Here is a 25,378-nt window from a genome sequence, read left to right as displayed (position 1 = left end):
TTTGTTAAAAATCTTAATTCTTGATCTTAAAACTTAGTATTTAAGATATTAATATTAATCTTAGAAAACTATATTCGCTAAATTAAATGAAAATTATAAAGAATAAATATTTTAGTTCAGACTAGTAGTTCTTGAGCAAATAGTATTTGGATATTTCCAGAACTTATGGATAGATGAGTTAAGTAAATATATAGTCTGATCAATAAATCAGTGAACTCACGTCATCTAAATTTATGACGTCCAAACATCATAATGTTGCCGCATCAACATATAATTGATTTATCGCATATAATTTATTTCAATATTATAGTACATCTAATGCGTATATTATATCGTTCCTGTTGTTTCTGAGGCAATCTCTTTCTGAGTCTATCTAACGATTTTGTCATTTTCAGTTAGAGTAATAATAAACATTTGAAATTGCTCAAAACAAGCAAAACGTTAAAACAACGTTTGCCAATGCAGAACTTGTAGGCTGATTCGGTTACATGTTTGAACGCATCAGACACCATTGCATCATTTCTTAATTAGAGTAAAATGAGAAGAAAAATATTGTCTAATTTTAAAACTAATTTACAAATTGCTATAGGCAACGCATTAAACATTGTGATGACGTGAGTTCAGTATTATTTTGAATAGATTATATATTTTAGGCCCTTTAGGGCACTAGGACATATTTGGCACCATGTTCAGCACATAAATATCTATTAAGTATTTAAATCAAGATAGTCTTTAACAAAAAAAAAACAGACAAGTCAGATCACAAACTGAACAGTCATCAAACTAATATAATGTAACAACCCATATCGTTGGGTAACGATATGTTTGACCTTTAGAATTAGTGTTAAATTTGAATATTAACACTACAAAGGAAAAAAGGCCAGTATCCAAATCAAGTAGGCTGTACCCACGATTGTTTTCTGCCGTAGCCGACGTTGCGACAAAATTCAACCCATGCATTTATAACAAAAATAATTTAGAAATATCCGTTTAATTAGTTGTCAGTCTAATAGCGCCATAAAATTCATTAAGTGCTCCGATAGTGGTCGCTGCAGCCAAGCAAAAAGACAACGGAGTAGAGGGAGAGAGAGACGGTAAAAAATAAGAGGAGGAGGGAAAAAACGCAATCTTAAATAACACAACGAGCGAGTCAGGGCCCATTTAGCAAACGGAAAATGCGACGGAAAAAAACGTCTGGCAACAGAGCCAGCCGCCGAGAAAACTGCATTTTGTATCTCTCGCAGTGCATTTATCAATAGTTTGATTTGAATTGACCTAAATTTGATAGAACAGCTAATTATTTAAATACCGCTCGGGCGAATAAATAATCAAATGTTTTACATGAACGAATGCAAGATTAGAAAAGGCTAAAAGTAACAACCAACCGGTCACAGTATTGAATTTTGCGTAAATACGAACAAAACGAAATAAAAGCGAGAAATTATTTATAATATGTATCCCGTCAAATGTTGAATTATAAATATCAAAGAATATTTTATTAATTGATCAGTCTTTTGTTAGATTGGCTCACTTGCGGATCGAGTTGTTTTCGGGAAAATGCAGCCGGTTAAGTTTACGGTTCCGATATAGATAAACGGTTGCGTAATAAGTCGTTTGCAATGTTTGTTGTTTCGGTTCGGTGTTTTCGTCGTGTCGTCGTCGGTAAATGGTGACGATTGCCGCCGCATTTTTCGCCCGGATTGGCGCATAGTGTGCTTTGATAGCGCCACGGTTCATTTTTTTTCCTGTTTCGAAAAGTGAACGTAATAACCACGATGAGTTGATTTTTGTGTTGCAAGTTAACGACGGAAAAAAGGAAGATTTCAATCCTGTTACGTTACCTAATGATTTCGCTTTTATTCCGAAACGCCTCGGATTTATCTGATGTTTTAAGTATTCAGCGATAATCGATAATAATTTTGTCTTATTAAGTTATGTAATAATACGAGAACGTCTTTATTAGTCAATAATTTTTACAGACAATAATTTACCTATCTTATTTTGATGTATTTAAAAATGCATCAGATAAGTTTTAATTTGTATCATCACCATAACCAGACCAAATGCACATCCAGTAACTATCCAAGAATATTTATCTATCCTTTAAGGTCATTATTATTTATTTTCTATGTTTCATGTTAATATCCTTTTATTATTAATTTTATATTGATTTTTCTGTTGTCATCTTTATCTATCCATCCATTAGTTGATTTTTGTGTTACAAGTTACTGACAAAAAAGGAAGATCTAAATCCTGTTACGCTGCCTAATGATTTCGCTTTTATTCTTAAACGCTTCAGATGCTTCTGATGTTTTAAGGATTCGCCTATAATTGATCATAATTTTGTCTTATTAAGTTTCGTAATAATAAGAGAACGTCTCTATTAGTCAACAGTTTTTATCTTATTTTGGTGTATTAGAAAACAATCAGATAAGTTTTAATTTGAATCATTAGCAAAACCAGACCAAATGTCACTGCAAAAATCAAGGTGCAATTTACTTTTAAAAATGATTACTTTCGTATAATTAGAAATATTTTCTTCAATTATTTTAACCTTTAAGTAGCTAAGATTCTACTGTTCAAAATTATTATCATCTTACTGGAGATTCTGCAACCCGGTCAGAAAATAATTGTCATTCTCTCTTATTTTCCCATTTTGATATATATAATATTCTGCAATTTTTTAACTAACTAAATAATCGATAACCAATATTTCGAAATTCAAAATATCTGTTATTAAATTTTCCATTACCGTAATTTTGTCTACACTTTTGTCTGTCATCTTCACAATATAATCAATAATTATGGTGGATAACATTTGATAAAATAATTATTTTATATAAAAATATAATAACTCCTCAAATAGTTTATGAATACATCTTCAATTTTTATATAAATTGACCTGGACAAAGTTTTCCTATATTTATTAATTGATTGTATATATGTTATATTAATCCACAGTGGATTCTTTTTTAATTGCTTGAGATCAATCTATCTTTATTTAATTTCTTGTATGGGTTGGTGATATATTCAGGTTTCTATCAACTTTCTAGTACTTTTGTTAGAGAAATATTTCCATATTGTCTATCTTCCACATCTTACAGTACATATGATGCACGAACAAATATCTGAAATCCTATTCGAAACCCAGTAAATCAATTTACTCAACCATATCAGTCAAAAACAATGAATGTGTATGTATGGTCAATGTTCTGCGAACCGAAAAAAAGCAACTGCAACCGATTCAATAATTGTTCGTTATTGAAAATGGAAATGTCCTGTATGACACCGAAAGGCACCACTATAAAAAAAGTACGCCGCTTTTGTTTCACCGATTCCATTCATTCATAACTTTCTCGATAACAAACAATTATGACAATTGCGCTGCGTAAGCTTCAATTTACCATTTCCAGTGGTAATCGTCGCTAAATATCAACATCGGCCGAGGTACCACTTTATTCGGCCAAACCGTGCATTTTCCAGTTTCATTCACTGTAAAAAAATAAAAATATAATTTCGTCCCCTACATAATAACATACCATTAGAGGCAACCCACATCCTCTACGATGTTAATTAGGTTTCGTTTTGTTTATTCATCCTTAATCTACTACTGTATAAAGAGTGTCTCGAAGGTTTTGTTAAGATATGTGCATTTTTAAAAAGGTTCGAGATTAATTTTGATATGGAACCAATTATACAGATTGATTATATTAATGTATTAAACAATAACGGCAGCATTATTATTATTTAAGTTCATCTTAAACAATTGTCTAAGTTTCATTTAATCGTTTAATTGAATCATATATCAATAAAGTGACAGAGAAATGTCAGTAGAACTACTATTGTTTTCTTTGGTAATTTTATACACAATACAAATTAAATAATTACATATAGAATCCCTTTGACTCTGGTACATCCTTTTCAAAGGATGTTTAATTTTTTTTCCAAATTTCATTTTTATCTAAATTAATTATCAATATTCGAATAGAATAAGAAAATATTATATTGAAAGATGATGATGTATATCATGTAACCGAGAAAAAACAATTGAGTTAGCGGGTACGAACTACATAACCTGAGACTGTACCGATCGCTTTGCAAATTATACCAATTAAGGTCTAGTCTGCCCGTCGGCCTTTCTACCGTGTGTTTCAGAACGGCGCATAAAATCATCGGAACTTTTACGAGTGGTAACGCTTTTTTCGCCATAAAAATAGTTTCTTATCCAAATTCTTCCAAGGTGAACGTAATTAGAAACATACCCGTTCCCGCGTCTCATTTTCTTGTGAAACGTTTTGCATTTGCTGAATTTCAATAGTTATTAATGGCGAACGCGTATATAAACGTAGTTAAAGCATGCCTAAAGTACCAGTTGTTTTATTTGACATACTTTTGCAAAACGCAAAAAAACCTCCGCTCACTTTTCTGTCCAATAATATGACCGTATATTATAATTACACGATATTACGGGGCTATATAAAAACAAAAATTACAGGGTTAACTAGATATCATGCAACACAATAATCAACTTATCATCGACGGATTGCCCGATCTCCTGTATCAACGTCTCCAGTATTTATAGAAGAATGACAAATAGAGAGAGAGAATTTTGAGGAAAATGTACTCGGCATATCCGTCGGCACCAATAAACAGTACAAGTACCGCCAGCGCCAGCGAAGCGTCCGCTCCGACCACGACAGAGTCATCAGCGAGTGGTATATCGAGTAATCAAACAACAGCCACGTCCTGGAGTGGGAGTAACGCTCCAATGTACACCCCGACCAGTACCAATCATTTAAACTTGCCATATGCTGGTTTCGATTCGGGAGCCAGTACATCAGGAATGTATGGAGGCCAATTTCCTTTCCCCGCATATCCGAGTATGCATATGCCATTTGACTACCCGCAGGTATAAAACAGTAACGTTACTGTACACGTCTAAACAACCCTAAAGCTTGCGAATACGCCTAAAATTCTTGGCGGTTATTCAAAAATCATTCAGTTACATAAAAATTTATAGCTTCCGCATAATGCTCACTTTTTTCAGAATCTCATGCTTAATAAACACTGACGCGCCGAATTAAAATGATAATTTACAACTTACCCCTTTCTTATTTCTTGTTTCGCGAGATAAAAAAGACATTATGGTCGGCGAAGGAAAAGTATAAGGGATGCGGAAGTACATAATCGTCGGGAAGGAAAAATAATAACCCCCAAGAGTATCGATCAGGCCGACCCAATGTATATTTTACACCGTAAAAAATCATCAGGCTCACCTGAGCCCAATTGGTTACGGTGCAAACTACAATTCGTTAACAGCCACGTGCTTGATTTTTCACACCATTTGGTCCAATTGGTGCGTAAAAATCGATAATCATGATGCGATCGTCATATTTGTATTTTGAACTTTAACATTTCCCTTTTGGTTTCCTAATCTTCAGCCCATATATCAAAAACAGAAAGGAATATAATACTTTTAAGTATAATTTAAGAATGGTTTTGTATATCAATTTACCCCATAAATTAATAAGTTCTATCAGTATCTTAATATTTATATATAATATATGAGTCAGATATTAATTGCGCTGAAAACCGCAAATTAAAATAGAACAATACATTACAATAGTCTATTTAGAGCTTTTTTGTACATACGCCATCAAGATGTTTAATGTATTGCCTGCCGCAATTTGAAAATTCGTTTCAAAATCAAATCATATTTTCCCTCTCATTTTATTCTAGTTAAAAAGAGATATAATGCTGACTGATTAATTCGAACACGTAAACGAATGAGCCTGTCAAAGTCGTCCGGTTGTCAGACGTATGCAAAATTCTTGAAAGCAATAGTGATAAGAGGTTATAACTCTAACCTATAAACTATTGTGGCTGTATAATTAACTGTTGATTTTAGATGTACTACAATGTTAAAATAAATTATATTTGACAACATTTTATTTAGATTAGAATTTTGTTGTATATCAAGGAAACTGAACTAAAACTCAGAGTTGATGTGGCAACATTGCGACGTTTGACATCATAAATTTAGATGACGTATATACAAAATAATTTTGAATAGACAATAGGTCGTTTTTGTTATTACACTTAGTAATTCAACAGCTCGCAGTGGTTAATCCGACAGGACGATCCTGCTGAAATTCAGTATTGAATGATTTCCCATAGGTATAAGTGTAAAATACAACAAAGGAACGTCATCCCATTCATGCTAGCAACCTATATTGGTAAGACATGATGATTCCTTCTCTGGACTCCCGTTAGTCGGTAGGCTTATGAGAGGACCGCGGTTCGAAGCCCACGTTTAGCAGTAGGCAATAGAAATTCCTTATATAAATGAAATGTAAAAAATTTATTTTGGATCAGATTGAATATGTTTTAATGCACTTACAAATGACCGTAATCGTTAAATTACACCGTGAGTTACACATTTTGGTCTAATTATTGGAGCATAATACCCATATCAATATTGTTTGCTATTTTATCGAGTTCTAATATAATATAAGGTAGACATTATCAAAAGCCTGACTTTGGGCTGATCGACTGATTCTTATAATTATGTATTAAAAAATTGAGAAAACGAAAACAACCTTTACCTTTTTTTAGTTTTGATGTTATGAATAGTGAACTGCTGAATATATTATCAAGTCGATTTTCATGGGTCCTTTATAACACTTGTTTCCAGTATTATAGAACCTCTTATGTTAACTAAGGCTCTTTTTGGCAACAGTAAAGAGAGCATCACTTCGTAAACATCGTAACTAAGATTTGCAATTCTTCGTTCATTTCACCTATTAGTGATGAGTTTCAGGAAACACTGAATGACTTAATAGCTATAGTACCACTTATTTTATAGTATTTATTACATACTTATCTAAAATAATCTAGAATTTTGTTATTTGCGTTATTTTAATTAGAGTTATATTAGAGGTATATATTTTAATTAGAGGTAAAGTAAGATTCTGGAATCAAAATTGGGTGGTCTACTGTTATCATTGAAATCAGTTATCCATACAAATTTTAATAGTAATAACAATATATACTCTTAGACCTATAAATTTAAAGTTTTTTTATTTGAAGCTTTTTATTGTGAAAAACGGCACAATGTATTTTCCATCAATAGCCAATACATTCTCCACCTTACAGGTTTCATCTAGAAAGAACCATACACATTTTGAGGCTATCCTCGAATCAACCCATTTTTGTATCTTCATAAGAAGGAGCAAGGCCTGAAGAATATGGCGGGTGGCCAATGGCTGAACAATAACATTATTGTGTTTTCGCTCGTATTCCAACGGTTTTTCGCGCAATGCTTGGTTCAAATGAATCAATCAGCACTTTTAAAACATCGAAATCAATTTTCACATATTGAAATTGATGGAGTATAGTTGTCATTGATTGAAGCAAAAAATTGCGATTTACTTGGTACAAATATTCAAAGCACTGAAAAATGTTTTTGTTTACGCTTCAACATGAAATTGGTTACAAATGTAACCGATGCGATTTCAAACATAGAAACGCCATCTGTTGTATAGTCTATCCAAAATAGCAGTGAACTCGCGTCATCTCAATTACGACGTCAAGACGTCGCGATGTTGCCGAACTTAATTTTTACGTTTAATTTATTTTAGCTTCCATATATAAAAATAAAACAATTAAATAAAAATGTTATGTTTATTTTAACATGTAGCGATTTAAAATTTATCAAAAGAATGAATGATGTTTTGAAGAATTTTGCAGACATTGAACAACGGAACGACTTTTGCAGGCTGATTCGGTAATATGCTCGAACGTATCAGGCAGCATTGTATCTCTGTTTAACTGGCATGAAATGAGAAAGAAAATATCGTCTGGTATTAAAACGAATTTACAATCTGCAATAGGCAATACATTATACATCTTGATGACGTGAGTTCACTGCTACTTTATATAGGCCTTATAAAATGTATAGCCCTGACATATATTCATTGAAATAGAAGTGCCTCTTTCGCCTTAAAATAGAATTAAAGAAGTGACCATGTTAGGTTGAGTTGAAGTTGCGTAATTGGTAGTGATGCCGAGACCACCATTACCACCACGACGAGGCTGGGCATCAGAAAAGAAAACAAACCGCCTCGGAAACGTACAAAACCGAACGCACACCACGGCCGCATATAAGTTACGGGCTTTTTGTCCCCTTTGACAGTCGCTTAAATGAAAAGCGTCAAGATGAGAGACGCGCTCATTCATGCCGTTCCCGTCAGGACTCCACTACCGCGTCCGAAGCCGTACCCACGTCAGCGTTTCAATCGCACCATCCACTCACCGCTGAGCTCGGACTCGGCAGCGTCCCGTCGCACGGCACTACCTCAGCCCACGTCGCACAGATCCGATTTTTCCGAAACGGCGACCCGAACAAGGAAGTACTTTTAATTGAGTTCGAGACCTGAACATGTGTGCGCCACTCCGTGGTCGCATTCGTATGCGGAGTGGGCGCGCGGGTCAGGCCCGATCCGAAGCTGCTCTTTCTCGTCCCGGCGATTATTCCAACGACCGCTCGAATTTGGTTTTTAAACAGGTGTTAATGTCTTCGAGAATGTTGTCGTTTAGCGTTCAGAGGCGTTCGTTTCCGATAACGATCGATCCGGCTTGTGTTTAATATCGTTACAATGACGATGGACGGACGCTATACGCCGAGATGGCCGCAACGCCCGGTATAAAAGCTCATATCGTCTAATGTAGAACATGGTCCGGAATGTCGATCGCATGATAACGTCTCGGACACAGAGAAAATCACCACGGGGTCATATTACACATCGTGTTATATATAACTCAATATAGTTGCATAAAGCTGTACCATAGAGCTGAGGAAATAGAGTCCACTCGCTCTGAATGAAGCTAGTATGCCTTGACTTAGTGAAAACTTAACAGCTCTTGGGATTTCTTTCTCGAAAACTACCGAATTACTTCGAGATTTGAGATTGTAATATACCCATAACATATATTTTTCCTAAACGATACGGATTACCATGTAGTTTACTCGGTACATCACTTTGAACAAAAAATGTTCCTCAATTTATATTAATTAATTTCCTATGGAAGTAAATTGGTAAAAAAGTAAAAAAGTGGAAGTCATTGGTTGCAACTTGATATTGATACATTTGACGTTATAATTAAATATTTCTGAATTAATTAAAAGGTTAATTAAAAGTAAGATCATAATGCTACATTAATATGAAGATAATTAATATAATTTTTCACAACATTTTTCATATCAACAACAAATCTGCTGCTCAATCTTACCTTCGGCGCTGACACAACGGAAGGAAGCATTCAACCTTTCGTTGGTATTCTTAATAAAACCTTCATGACAATGAGGCAAAAGGACTTCACTCATTAGATTTTCATATCTCAAAATAATGAATAATTGAAAACAAGCGCGTTCTAATTGTTTACCTTCACTTTACAATCACAACCTACTCTAGTCACATGTATAATTACACTTCTTTAAATATTAGAAGTAGAAGATTAGAAGCAATGCTAAGAAATCAGTTATTGAAATTTGGTGTTTATTGATTTCATGGTATAATCATGTATTTCTAAATTAATTAAAAGGTTAAAGTTAGCATTAGTTTCATAATCATCCATTGGGTAATATTTCAGAGAGTGGGTAACACAGAGAAAATCACCCCGTAAATATGACCTCGTATATTAGTCATCAGGTTATATATAACTCAATATAGTTACATATATAACTTGAGCTGAGAAAATTTCAGAAAATTTAATAACTTTTGATATATTTTTTTAAAAACTATTCGGTTATTTTAAAAGAAATATTGAGATTTTTACTTGCCTAGAACATTTATTTCTTATAAAGAAATTGGTCGTACACTGTAGTTTATTCTTTACACCAGTTTAAACAAAATATATTCCTCAGTTTACATTAACATCCTGTGGAAATCCCTATAGCACTTAAAACAGAAATGCACGTAATAGATGACGTCGAATATACTGTCAAATGTAGTTTGTAAAAATGCAAAATTTCTTTTACACCCGGAGCAAATATTTCCTTCTCGTTTTACTCTAATTAAAAAGAGACAAAATGTTGCCTGATGCGTGAGAACAGCCTCCTTTGTATATTTCATCGTTGCTATCTATCGTAACAACGACAAAACTGTTACTCAATATCAGTTCCGGTGGATTTAACCCAATTGAAGCATTCAAACTTGACATTCTGAGTAAATTATTCCAAAACAATGAAGGAAAAGATCTTCACTCTTTAGATTCTCATAATAAATACTAAGGTTTAGCAACAAAAATTATGAACATTGTCAGAGATCTCAAAAAGGTCTTTGAGTCAATTAAACTAAATGAACAAAAATTGATAAATATATATATATATATATATATATATATATATATATATATATATATATATATTGTAATTATTAAACAAATAATAAAAATAACTCCTTGTTATTTTTTACCCCCATTCTATAATCTCAGAACTTCCATATATAATTATAATTTCAAACACTTATTTGATCTGCTGCTAGACATCATTTCGGTACTATTGACTCAACGAAAGCATTCAAACTTTCATTGCTATCCTCGAAACCCAAGGGGAAAATCTTTTCCTTCATCAGATTTTCATAACAAATAACAAATTTTTAAATAATACCAAATTTTGATGTATATTGTTTTATCAATGTATTAGTTTATGTAATGTTTTAGATTTTAGCAATAATGGTATACAACCATACGAACATAGTAAGCTTATTATTGTTTAAATAATTTTATTGGATGTTCACTCTATAAATATTACGGAAAATATAATGTATTAAGTCAGTTTTCTTATCTTATTGACCCCAGTCTTAATAGAATTACTTTGAAATACACTTAAATTATTGTTCTAGGTTAAAGTGCCTCGTTATACATGCCAATGGTTTGGTCTATATATATTTACTGAGTTCATATACTGGTCATTCTTTAACATATAGTAATAATCGAAATGGTAAACGTCTGATGAATCCGGCCTAAGAGTTATTTCAGTACATGTTTCATGAATATAACCCGATATAAAAACTAAATTTTTATTTATAGATTATCTGCAGATAGTCAGAATTTTAAGCATATTAATATTATTGTGTTATAACTAAGAACCACAAAATATTAAAATCAATTGTGTGCACGTAAAATAGATAAAATAATCAAGCAATTAAAATTAGATTGGTTAAATTAGAAAAATCCATAAAATTTTAATATCTAGTTGGCCCATATTTCCAGAACCTCTTCTATTCCCGAATACGGTGAGAAGAAGAAAAGAAAAAATATCGGAGGTCCTAACTCTGGTCTCTAAAATAATTGTTCCACTCAAAACACCTACCTACAATAATAATTTCTCTCATTAATTAAAACTCGAATTTCTGAACTTTTAATTTCCCCTTAAAATTTCCAACGGACTCCGGGCGCAAGTCATTTCCAAAAAGGCCAAAAAGTGACAGTTTCCGAAGAGAGATAGAGAGAGCGAACTAAGAAAAAAAACGTTTAATTTCTAATGAAATATTAAAAGTAAAATAATGACGAATTAAAGCGAGAGGCAGGTAAGCAGAGAAATTCAGTGATTAAAGAGGCAGAAAGGCTGAGACCAGGGGCGTACATTTTTAGCTTTTTTTAGTATTTTTATCGTTTTGACCTATCAATACATTTCAATTCCATTAATGTCCATCGAGAGAGTTCTTATTCATAAATTACGTTACTAAACAGTAAAATTCAAATATTTTTCACAAAGAAATTCCTGTCTCACTTGTAACCAGAAATGGGACATAAGAAAAGTTAAATCATATACCCATATATTATGATACAATAATATATTGATTGGAATAAATATGGGAAAATACTAGTGCTCGCTATTTCCACATCAAAGGAGGCTGACAATTTTCTAATAGGTAACAAAATATATCTATCATCTCAGTATATTAGCACATAATAACAAAATATTTGGTCCTTGATTATTGACGACTTAGATACATTTAAACTAATCTATATCGCTTCTGTTCTTAACGTAATTCAACTTGTTACCTATTTATTGAAAAATATGCAGTAAATCTGAGATTGATATTTCAAAGAACAACTTCGATTCTGTTGCCATCATATAAGCCCCCCAAAAACAAGAAAAATGGTCACCACCCACATGATGGTAAGATCCTTAAAATAATAAAAAATGAATAACATAAACACATACAACAGTAACAATGACATGATCTCAGAAATTTGAAATATTTTTCAATTAAGTTGAAAAATGTTCCTATTAATAAATATACTTAAAAATCAACCTAAAAAAATCTATTCTAGAAAAAATATTAAGATAATGTTTATGAAAATACCCATTAAAATAATTGAAACAATAATAAAATGTATCCTCTGGTAACAGATACTGAAAAATAACCATCAGAATTAGTTTATGTTACGCATCTGGTCAAGCAAAAAGGTTAGATCGAGACAAGAAAAACGTTTAGAAATTAGTAGCAGGCTACAAGAAGTCTCATTTCGCAATATAAGCGGAATACTTTTCTATTTTTAATTGTGAAAATGTTGCTTATTAAAAAGGTTTAATTACCTTTTTCGCTCTCGAGATAAACGCCCGATTACGAATTTGTCGTTCAACCGTTCGAGAAAGAACTGAACTAAAACGATGTCGCAAGAAACAATTATTATTCCTGTCTGATCTAATTAGGCTTGACCTAATACTTGACATCTTCGTTACCATTCACACCGCCACTTCAGACACACTACATCACAACCTATCCTTGTTCTACTCTCCAACTGACCGGTGTCTCTGTCTCTTGTTACAGATCTTCATGCACAAATCGGCAATGCAAATGCACGCCAGAGATCTCGGCGGACGATCCGAAGTCAAGCCACACCAATGTCAACAGTGTCTGAAGTCGTTCAGTTCCAATCACCAGCTGGTACAACACATCCGAGTCCACACCGGCGAAAAGCCATACAAATGTTCCTATTGCGACAGAAGGTTTAAACAACTAAGCCATGTACAACAACACACGAGATTGCATACTGGTAAGTATGATTTGAAAATGATATGAAAATGATTTTCTTCAGATGGCTTAGTCGAAACATTTCTGGAAGCCTACTAGTTTGATTTAATATTTATTTCCTCATACTCTTACAGTTGTCAGCTCCTCTACTATATACCCTATACCCTTGTTTATAGAGAAGTAGTTTATTATAATGGCCCAAAATTCAAACTAATGCTACGGGAATAGAATAATTTTTATTGCTAGGTTTTTGCAACCATTTCCTTTAAACAGATTGGATATCTTTAGTAATCAATCAATAATTAAATTTGTAATATGATCGTTTTTCATTGGGATTTAATCATTTAACGGAGATTGTCAAAATTACTTTTGCAATTCATCATTTCACTAAGAGGAACTTTAACAAAAATGTGAAGATATGCATAAGAAAATACATTATAGAATTATATTATAACTATCCATAATAAATGACAATAACGAGAAAGTTGATGTGAACACACGTCATCTAAATTTATGAAGTCAAAACGTCGCAATGTTGCCGTATCAACTCTAAGTTTTAGATCAGTTTGGCTTTGACATATAACAATATTCTAGTTTAAATAAAATAATGAAACAAAAATGTTATCAATTATATATAGCTTATTTTAGCATTATAGGACATCTAATGCATATATTACCAACTAATTTAAATTACAATTTTAAATACAACCACAATAATTTATAGGTTAGAATTGTTTTATTATATTTACTTTCCACACCACCCATGAGGAAGATTTCTAGACGCGTTTTTTATATAGCGATATCCCCTAGAGGCCTAATCCATATAATTAAAAATTGTATATCTAAGTAATGTATTTTACTCTCATTAGAAAGCATATTTACCTTTTTATGTTTAGTTCTTGTTTCCCTCGATGGTGTGTTTCCTGGTCAAGTCATCTTGATATCACTATATTTTTTATTTCTTCTGCTACTACCTGTGTACACCATTATTGATAAAATTAATCACTGAATTCTGCCTAATGCCTTTGCCATATCTGCAAAACAGTTAGTATTTTTCGGTCCTCGCACATTTTAGTTAAATACTCATGTATACTCTGAGCAATTATACACTAGATATTTACGTATAGACATAAATATTTCACACTCTTAGACTACGATTTCCTACAATTATCGTATATTAATTATATACACAGCTGTAGCTGTTTCCACACTCGTCACTTTGTCTTGGAAATAATCATCATTGATGTCTAACCTTAATACACAAATTGAAATAATAAGTTTTTAGATTTTATTTATTACATGCTTTTAAAAAATCTATTCTTTTAAAAGCAATGACTGGAAGTTTCATTAGACCTCTTCGTTACTTTTTCAACTAACAGTTTCCTCTGAGATAATTGTGTTAAATTATGTTTATATTGAAAAAAACACTCATTGTTTTTATACATTTCATATATTTTATCTCTAATAGTGCTAACATGAAGCTGATCTTGATTCGTCACCCACTTCGTATCAGGAGAGTTTGTTTTCGATGATTCCAAGATTATGTTTTTCTTATTTCGAGATATTTCAGTGACCGTGTCCATATTAATATTCAGTGCAACTGCAACACGCTAAAAAAATTTTCGATAAAAACCGCAGCATGACAAAACAGGGGCCTCAATTATCTAGTTTCTGTTCGAGGTAACTGATCAGAGAGGTAATGTGTTCTGTCTGGCATCGGCATCTTTAATCAGAGTAATAATAAGCAGCGTTTGAAATTTATCAAAATAACAAATACGTTTCACAACCACTTTGACAGACCTGGTTCGTTTACGTGTTCGAACGTATCAGACAGCATTGTATCGTACTTTTTAACTGGAATAAAATGAGAAGGAAAATATTGTCTGATTCTAAAACGAATTTACAAATTGCGACAGGCAATACATGAAACATAATGATGACGTATGTTCACAGCGACTAGGGGTAGACTATATTGGAAGATTTATCTCCTTATTTATCTATTTTATGGTCGATGGAAATTTGAGTTTTTGCAAAAATAGTAACCTGAATATCATCAGAAATTCAATCTTAATTAAACTAAATCAGTTATTTTCCATTATTCCTACAAAATATATCGCAAAAACGTAATTCCAAAAGTAACCTTGCTATTCCTGTTGGTATATTTTAACCTACAAATCCAAAACGACTACGACGACAAAAATAATTGTAGAACGCGAATCGCCCCATTAATAACACGCTTCTAACTGTAACTGTTCATCTACTAAATTGCCTAATCGCCTGAAAGGTAAATCAAACGGCGATTTTTCATTTTTCGGGGTGGTTTTTTTACGCCGATTTAACCCCAGAACGAGGCAGAACGCAAACAAAGGGAGAGCGGTAAGGCGGCCACGAAAAAACCGCCGTAAAAAAGAAATACCGGCCGGCCTTTGTGTTCGACTTTTTGCGTCGGTTTTGTTAACTTTCTGTCGAAAAGTTCACCGAATATTAAGGCGAACTGAATCGAAATCTAAGCTAGATCTAAGCCGGTTTTTATTGGCGATTTTTTTTTGGGATGTGAGTTTTAATTAATTTTCGTTTATCCATAATCGCCAACCTTATGTCATTAACGTATCGTTATTACCTTCCCATAAGGTAGATGATTTCTATTTAAAAAACTATATGCACCCTCAATGTTTTTCCATATCACAACAATTTCCAATGAGTTATATAATATATACTTCACTAGCGACCCGCCCCGGCTTCGCACGGGTGCAATGCTGATACTAAATTAAATACACTACAGAAAAAATATGAACGTTGTATATAAAAACATAGCGGCCCGCTCCAACTTTGCACGAACATAAAATATATATGCCTATGTCACTCAATGAAAACATGATTAAAATCGATCCAGTATTTTTGGTTCATTCATTACTGCCCTTGGCCTGCAGGCATTAAATTTGGAGTAAAACAATTCCTCTTCCCCTATACTTACTATGAAGATTTCCTGCTATCTTTGGAATATCTAAATTCATACAATTTTTATTACATTACACATTTTTAAACGCAAATTTTAAATTTGTAATATCTCCGACAATATTTGTTTAATTTACATGCTGTAAGGAACCATATTGATCTATATTAATTGCACACTGTATTTAAGGTACTTAATTCGATAAGGATTAATGCCGTATTGCTTAAAATAGCTTCGTAAATAAGCCATTTTCTCACGTAAAAAGTAAACAATAAAAATGGTTAATGTGGGTTATCCCTAAAAGATAAACATATACCATCGCGGACTTTTTTGTAGACCTTTTTATGGTGTACAATACTGTAGTACATTAATTTGATCTAACTCGTAGGGTTAGGCAGCGTTTTTGCTAATTGCTAAATAAGCCTAAAAAAATAGGTTAATTTACGACATCACGTTAGAAACCTCTAAAATTAGCAATGTTGCCTTAGTATATTATGCATGTATTATACATATAAACCTTCCTCTTGAATCACTCTATCTATTGAAAAAAACCGCATCAAAATCCGTTGCGCAGTTTTAAAGATTTAAGCGCACATAGGGATATAGGGACAGAAAAGGCGACTTTGTTTTATACTATGTAGTGATAATTAAGTTTCAGAACTAGCCTTAAAGAAAAAAAACTTAATAAAGGTCACTGCTCCGCTAATCTTTATTACTATTCAGTACCTTTTGTTATATATTCGCCATGCAAAATACACAATAGAATAAAACACAGTATTTCGATTCATTTAATTTTTTTAAAAATGATACATCGCAAATAGAATTATGATATTACTTTCTACATGTAAACAGACTACCACTTTTCGTAACAGTAATTACATATATTTTGAATGAATGAATAAACATGACTGTTACTCTTTTATATTAATAATTCCAGACATTCATTTATTCCATTATTCCAAAATACAGATTATACCTATAGTTTTGCTGGCCAAAATCTTTACACATTGTTATTGTTAACAATAACAATATTAGTTCAAAAGGTTTTTGTTGAAATTGAAGATCTCCTTTTCATAAACCATTTTCTTCTTCAAAAAAAGTTCGAAAATCTCTTGACTGACCTTTGGTACCCCTTAGATCTTTGTGGATATTCTCATTTCTAATATATCATGGGGCGATAATAATGGTTCGAAGAACTTTGTTTCGAAAGGTTTGGATTATATTCATATTCTTTGTGCAACCTCATAATTGCAGACCATGGATCAACACTGCTTTCAAAATGTTTTATTAATAATAATTTGTTGTGAAGTGACAATGCGGGTTATCATATAAGCAACTAGAAAAATTTGAGCTTCAGGAAAAGTTCTACTTGTTCTTCTTAATATGCTATTTCTACTTGAGCTTTGCATTTAATGTCATGCCCGAGTAATTTGCTGTTGTAGCGACCTTCAGATGTTTCAAATTCAGTTTCCCGCAATTCTCAGCAGCCCACAGATCATCTCAAGGCGTTATACATTCCTCAAGTTAGCACCTACGGTGGCAGCTAGTGCCAACAAGTGGTACTGACAGAGGGTACGACGTGGCAACCTTGAGCCAAATCCATAAACAGTATTCACATGTAGAATTACTCTAGAAATAATTATCACAGCAGGCAGGTACTTTTTGGATGTGAAATCGACACCATTTATTAGTTCATTTAGTAATATTATTAATATTTGTAATCTGTTTACAAGTCTCAATATCGTTATTTGTAGCGAGTAAGGAAATATCATCAACAAATGTGATCATTATTACGTCTTCATATTTAGGGATATCACTAGTATAAGGTAACTACAATATTGGTTAAAAGACACCACCTTCTGGAAACCCGCATAGATGAGTATCAAATATGAATATTCAACGGCTTATCTTACTCTGAAGTGACGATCGGAAATATAGAAATTGAGAATCTGACTTATCTGAGGCAAATTGAACTCTAACTTTTATTCCAGGCTTCTGCCATACATACGATAATGCCATACATCATAGGTTTTGGCTACGTCTGTCTATAAATAGAGCTGAAGAAATATTTTGACGATTATATCCATAGTATGATATACTTGATGAATTGTACATTATTTATTTGAAAATCCAAATTAGAGAGCTGAGATGAGTTGTTTTTTTTCGATAATCGGTTTGGGTCGTTATAAAAATATCTTTTCGAAATTACGGAGAAAGTTTCGAAAAAAATCGATTTTTTTCCAATCACAAATCCTGATAATTTTTCGGTTGCGTTATAGACCAACCACCCATTAGTCATCTGAAACAGCAACGAAACCAACACCCCCAAGAACGTATCGATCAGGGTTGCAATCCGGACTTTACAATAAATTTCCACAATATATGTAACGAGCCCAAATAGCGTCGTGTGTGGTTCGATAACGCGTCGTTAGGCGATCTCTGATTTGTTTCTGTACGCATGCATTTGCGGCAAAATTGCTCCTCTTCGACCGCCAGTTCGATAACCAATCTGATGCCACTAAATGCATCGTTTCTACTCGCTACGCGATCAATAAGTTTTTGATAGGAATTAAACTCGCTCGCGTCTCAAAAACGTTCAATAATAAATCCATGGCCACGTCGATTTTATTCCGTCTTATAAGCTTCATCAAAACAGAGCACCGTTCCAGACAGATGTGCCTGATTTCGTTATTAAAAAAAAACAAAAGCCAGAAATTGTCCATTTTGTTAGGATACCTTACTCCTCAGTCATCTCCGGATATGGCACAGGCGCCTATTGAGCACCATTTAATTTTAAAACAGAAAATAATCCGAGTTTGGTGCACTATATACACATAAGCAGGTAAATAGATTCAGGAGATAAATAAAAACGGTAAAATTTTGGAAATAACATATTTTATTTAAAAAAGTATTGAATAAAACGAAATAATAAAAATATAATTAATATATATCCAGCCATTCTATTTTTATAATAACATATTACACACAAATTTGATCAATAATTGATTTAATATTGAAACTATATATAAGAAGAGAAGTAAACAATGAAATATTTTTTGAAATAATACATTTTATTTAAACAACTATTGAATAAAATAAAATAACAAAAATAATTTCTATATGCCTTTATATTTTTATAAAAACACCATATTTAAATTAATTTACATATTTGAACAATTAACAAGATCTCCAAGAACCATATAAATAAACATTACCATAAAAAAGGCCAAAATCGTTTAGATCAAACGCAGCCAATATAGTTAAAACTAAATGAAAAAGCCACCACTATATATGAAAGCAGTGAAATTCTCCTGAAAATCTCCAAATATGATCAACTATGATCGCTACTATTCTTGATCCACAAATCCCATTAATGAATTGAATACCTCAAGCTTTCAATTAACGTATTGTACATTTCCTAGACTAAAATGAATGGATTATTGTACTTTTAAGCTGAAAGAAATCTGTATTAATGCATCATTATTTTTACAAAACAATAATTTATTTACTTATACTCTTATATAACAATGCACTGTATTTTCCTTGTTATCAGTTATTACAATTTTTGATACTATTCTTGATGGACAAACCTCATTAATGACTTGGCTACTTCCAACACAACAAGAATCATTTTCCTCTCTATTCTTGTTATCATTACATTTTAGCATATTGGTTGATGCTGTTTGGATTTTATAATTTTTAGAAATATAATCTTACATTTTGCACTTACCTTCTTTCTTCCATATTTTAAAACTAATGTATGTTAAATCACCAAGAATAACACAACAATTTAATTATTATTACTATATAATTATGAATGTAAGACAAAATCTAAATATCTATAGATTTTTTTGTTGTTTTGACATCATCGACTGTACCGATCGACTCGAAAAGAATGTACCATCATTAGAAAAGGAAGACAATATGGTTGATTATTTTGTATGGTTTATTCTATGCAGTATAGTGCGCATGCGCCAAAACCGGAGATGACTGAAGAGTAACGTATCCTTATTTTGTTCATTTATTCCGTCTTATACACGTCATCAAAACAGAGCACTATTCCAGACAGAAGTGCTTGATTTCATTATTAAAGAAATGTTTTATGTTGAAGCATTATTAAAATAAAAACAAAACCCAGAAATTGTTCGTTTTTTATACACAAACTCATAACATAATATATATTTATCTATTTAAATTGCATTGTGATGTTGATAATTGATTTTAAGAACTGCCTTAACTCGAGGTCATTACAACCATTTACACTTGTTAGTTCATATTAATTGGAATGGAATTTATTTCGAATGAAATAGTTCATATTTGTATTTTAGACGTTTGTTGTTTTATAAAAAAATAATGTTTGGTAACTAAATAATGCATGTTTGGTCATAATTTTCCAGTAAAATGTTAAAAATATATCTACACCATGAGATTGGTACTTTGTTTTTAATAGTTCAATGGCAAAGGATGTTCTTAAAAACGTTGGATGTTCCCAAATAAAAATGACAATCTAAATGGTAGCGTTACTCGCAAATTATTTTATTAAACTACAGGAACTTAGTAATATTTTTTAAACTGTTAGCTTTGCTTACTTGCAATACTACTCATATTTAGTCTTCTTGTAAACAGAATGTTACAACATATGTGGTATTATATATAGGTAATACATAATAATGCTATTTTTGTTAAAATAAACTTTGAAAATCCATTATTAATATTGTTTTTGCCTACAAAATGAAGTACATTATATAATATAAGGATAAGAAATAAAATATTGGTCATACCATTCAAGTAAAATGTTGAAAATACATTTATGCTATGAAATTGTGCAGTTAATCACATAATTATATTGTTTTTAACAAAAAAATGGCAAAGGATGTTCTTGAATGTTGCTAAATAAAAACTGCATTTTAAATGGTACCGTTACTCGAAAATTACTGTACTAAATTACTGTACTAAGTAATTTAGCAATATTTTCCAAAATTGTTAGGTTTCCCAGCTCGGAATACTACCCACATGTAATCTTCAAAAGTTAAAGTTTGTAAATTCTAAAATGTTCATTATTATCATTAATAAGGACATAGATAGAATGTAAAATTATTTATGGCATGCTATAAAAATAATACACATTAATACTATTTCGTCAAAATAAACTTTGAAAATTCATTATTAATATTGAAATATCATGAACATATCGACATCATTGAACATATCGATTTATTATTTATTGATTAATTATATACACATTGATTAATTGGTGCACATGAATATATATATATATATATATATATATATATATATATATATATATATATATATATATATATATATATATGTGTGTGTGTGTGTGTGTGTATATATATAATTATTCAGAAATCCTTTTTAAAGGATTAAAAGACCCGAAAACCATTTAATTGTCTTTTTCTACACTAGAACTCTCAATTTAAACAAAATTGCTCTCCTGAGACTGGTGTAAAAGGACAGGAAAAAGTAATCGCTGGTATTGAATTGTTTTAAGTATTAATTGTCATAGGGCGAAAGAATTCCTTCTTTATATATCAGAACATTCTGAATATTGATTTTCAAATGCCTATCTAATGAGACAACAAACATGGGGGAGTCAATAAATTGCTGGACGAAAAAACCTTTCTATAGCGGCGAAAAAAACTGCACCCTTATTATGGACTCGAGATGCCCTTTCGTAAACAAACGAACGACTAAAATTAAATATTTTGTTTGGCAATTAAAAACGATCGGACAAAGATTGCCGGCGAGCCAGACGATTTATGTTCGGCCCGTTGACCGGACGATGATACGGAAAATTCCACTGGTCATCTGTGATGGTTAAGGGCCGACAAGTGCACGAATGTGATGATACTTAAGTGATATGCTGCCGAGAAATTAAAACGAAACTAAATTAGATTTTTTTCGTTTAATTAAACTGTATGTCCAATTCGATCCTGTTAAATATTTTAACCGTTTTCGATTTAAATTTAACATAAATAGTAGAATAATTCCAACCATTAATTATATGAGTGATTACATATTAATTCGTACTGCCGGCAAATAAACCAGTCGTCCATTTAAATCTTGCATGACCGTCGTCCTACCAGATTCGTTGAACAATCCTAAAAACATATACCATCGATTATTTCAGCCATTATATTTAACATTAATAATGTAGAATGTTTCAGATTGGCTTGTACACGAAATAATTAATTAATTTTCCATATTTGATTACCCCGTTTGGGGGATACAATCAGACTGTTTGGAAAAAGTATAGCAAAATATACGTATCCCTATGCCATGACCTAAATTAATATCCAACCCCTTTGAAAATCGATTATTCACTGCATCATCTCGAGTGGTCGATAAAAAAAGTATTCCATAATCTGTGCTGCGCCTATTTTAATTACATTTTCTTTTGAAAGTAATATCGGGTCCAAGGGCGGAAAACGCTACCCTCACAACCCTTTCTGTATTTTTTATTCCCCTCAATGAATATATTACTTTTTTTTCTTCGGCTCAATCTCTGCTCTTTTAAGAGCTCTGACACGAATAAAGATTTATTTGCTGCAGGATTAATATATATAATAGCTAAGATGATTTTTGTTATAACTGTACTGTATTAGAAAACTTCAGGATGAAATTTCCTTAAAAAATATACTCCTTAAATATAGTTATAGAAAATTACCATATCCTATTTGTTCTAAATAATGATTAACAAAATTCAGCGAGTATTAGGTCCGGGCTAATAATTGAATACTGTTTCAATTTTACTGATTTTACTGAATGATTCAGTTGATCTGTAACAAGTTCCTTTCAGATAAAAATATATAATAAAAATGTTTCCTATAAAAACGTAAAATATGCACAGAAACCGTAGCTTAGTAGTAATAAGTGAAGCTACGATAATATTCCAGAATTTTTTTTTGATTCTTTGATCTTTTTGAATGATGATTAATATTGCCTTTGATATAATTATTAATATAAATAACTGCTGCGATAGTCGCGAGTTCGAATCCTGCTGGACCATGGATGTACTTTATGTTTATGATTGTAATTATAAATGTATTTATAGGCAACAGTGGAAAATTCGACAAGGAATAACCATCCAAGTCACGCCAGTAACCTAAGTTGGTCACTGTCCAGTCAGTAGGCTTCATGCCGAGGACTGTGGTTCGGAGCCCACGTTAAACTGTAGGTCCAATCGAGATAAATGCTCGTTGGTAAAAAGGAGACTTTAAAATATTAAAAAGAAAGGTATATAACGAACCAAGGAAATAAATAGTACTTTTATTAAAAATTAACATAACTATTGAGTTAAGAATAATATTTCAGATGTTAATACAAAAGCATTCAGTAGAAACATAACATATATCAATAATAATTAGCATTTCTCAACATAATTATATAAATACAAAAATAAGATATATATTAAAAATCTTTCTCAATTTTAAACCACAATTCAAGAATGTAGAAATTTCCAATAAAATATTCAACTAGAATTCCTGTAAGACTACCATATCATAATTTTGCGTATAATTGTAAAATTACATATATTTTAACATCGCTAAACGAATATATAATAGTTTATTCCAATTAATTTTAACGTACCAAAAATATCTTTTGTGTAAACACCTTAATTATATATTTACAACTATTCAAAGTTGACGTGTTTGTTAGAGATGGCAACATCGAATATACTGAAGTAAACAAATTAATTAACAATCATAAAAAGTTTATAAGAACTCTTTATCTTAAACTGAAAGTGTAGAAAGGTGATCCACATGAAAAATATCCAAAAAGTGCTTCGGCGCTATAGTGAAAGCTATAGTGTTCAATATGCTGAATGCCGCATTCACTAACATTGGAAAAAATGTATTAGAGTGGGACTTTCCTAGCAACAGTATTTCATTTCATATAAAAAATAAGAAAAACAGAAATTAAGACAATACCATCACAATATAAATGAATTATCATACAAATTGTTGTATGCGCCTTATTAACCAGATTAAGCGCCGTTTGATTTTTGCGTCTTGTAATGTTATGAAATGACTACCATTGAACGAGAAAACATTGAAGATGAGAAATCATCTTAGGGATGAAAACACTACTAAAACTCAACAATTTATATTAAGTAACCAAAAACGACATTTCAACCCAAAAACTGTGTTTTTTATCGAGCGACAAAACTTATTAAACATCCCGGTACACAACTGCTTTTAAAGTTTCATGTATATGTCACCGGTATCCTGATGGGACCTTAAGAACGTACCACTTTAATATTCTAGACGGTTCTGCAGGTCGTTATCGAAAATCATGATAGATGAAAAAGTATTGTGGCAAAAATTTTAAAAACCATTAGTTTTACGGTTATGTGTTGCAATATTTTAAAATTACGCGGTAATACTTTCACGTACTCGCCCCGTTTGAAGACGAGAATTTTAAACGCCTATTATCGCGGCCGCTGAAAAAAAAAGTATTTTTCGCCGAAGGGTTGAAATAAAAAGTGGTAAGTGGAAGGTTTCTTCGCCGCCTAAATTCTGAATGTTAATTGGTCTAGTCCTAAATACGTCGATGGGGAACATTAGTTACAAGCCGTCTAGCTATGAGTAATTTGCTTGTTACCATTGACAGTTCTTAATTTTGTATTCAAGGTTTGTTTTTTTTTAGTTTTCCAGTTTCTTTGTTTCATTTTACACAACATATAATGGCTTGTTTCAATGGTATAATTATAGTATTTAAAGTACTAAAAATATACTAATTATATTTTATTATAAATTATAAGCACATCACTGAAAAATGCTTGGTCGGAATTACGAAAATACACTTTCCCAATTTTTTTTATTTACTCAAGAATTGTATTTAGGCCACTCAAAGAAAGTGAAAGAAGAAGATTCTGTACCATAATTAACTGTTATTGGCTCGTATACTTAATTTAAAGGCAGTCATAAACACAGTAATGATGCTGAATCTCGTCTGATAATCTAAAATCGACAATGGTTATGGAAAATATTAAAAAGTGCATCACATAGACCTTGCGCCTCTTAGTAGAAACATAAATCAATAATAATAAGCATTTCCCAACATAATTATATAAATACAAAATTCAAATATATATTAAAACTCTTTCAGAATTTTAAATAACAACTCAAGGATATATAACATTCCAATGAAATATTGAACAAAAATGTCTATAAACCACTGACTTATTGAATAATTTGTTATAGACCTTGTGACTCAAAATATTCGGGTTAGATATTAAATTGAGTCCAAAATCATATTTTTCCATTCTAATTGTTGATTACTGTAACAAACATATATCAAAATTATTATCCAGGAACTCGAAAAGTTATTGAAATTAATGTTTTTATCGGCT

General features: G+C 31.7%; 1 protein-coding gene across 14 annotated transcripts in view; it reads left to right on the top strand.

Moving 5' to 3' along the window:
- The window catches only part of LOC143193448 (uncharacterized), a 161,439-nt gene that overhangs the window by 81,577 nt on the left and 54,484 nt on the right, over nt 1–25,378 (top strand). For 9 of the 14 annotated variants that reach the window (XM_076399658.1, XM_076399652.1, XM_076399656.1 and 6 more), the window contains one exon: nt 12,843–13,068. In XM_076399658.1, coding sequence (XP_076255773.1) covers nt 12,843–13,068 — 226 coding nt within the window. Of the gene's footprint in view, nt 1–1,390; nt 4,910–12,842; nt 13,069–25,378 lie in introns of those variants that run through there. The other 5 variants (XM_076399660.1, XM_076399663.1, XM_076399662.1 and 2 more) reach the window with 5 other exon arrangements.

This window comes from Rhynchophorus ferrugineus, unplaced genomic scaffold (assembly GCF_030347505.1).
Source record: "Rhynchophorus ferrugineus isolate W39M unplaced genomic scaffold, kcgeb_rfMv2 rfM3, whole genome shotgun sequence".
Lineage (NCBI taxonomy): Eukaryota > Metazoa > Arthropoda > Insecta > Coleoptera > Curculionidae > Rhynchophorus > Rhynchophorus ferrugineus.
Note: the sequence above shows the minus strand (reverse complement) of the source record. Positions and strands in the feature narration are given on the sequence as shown.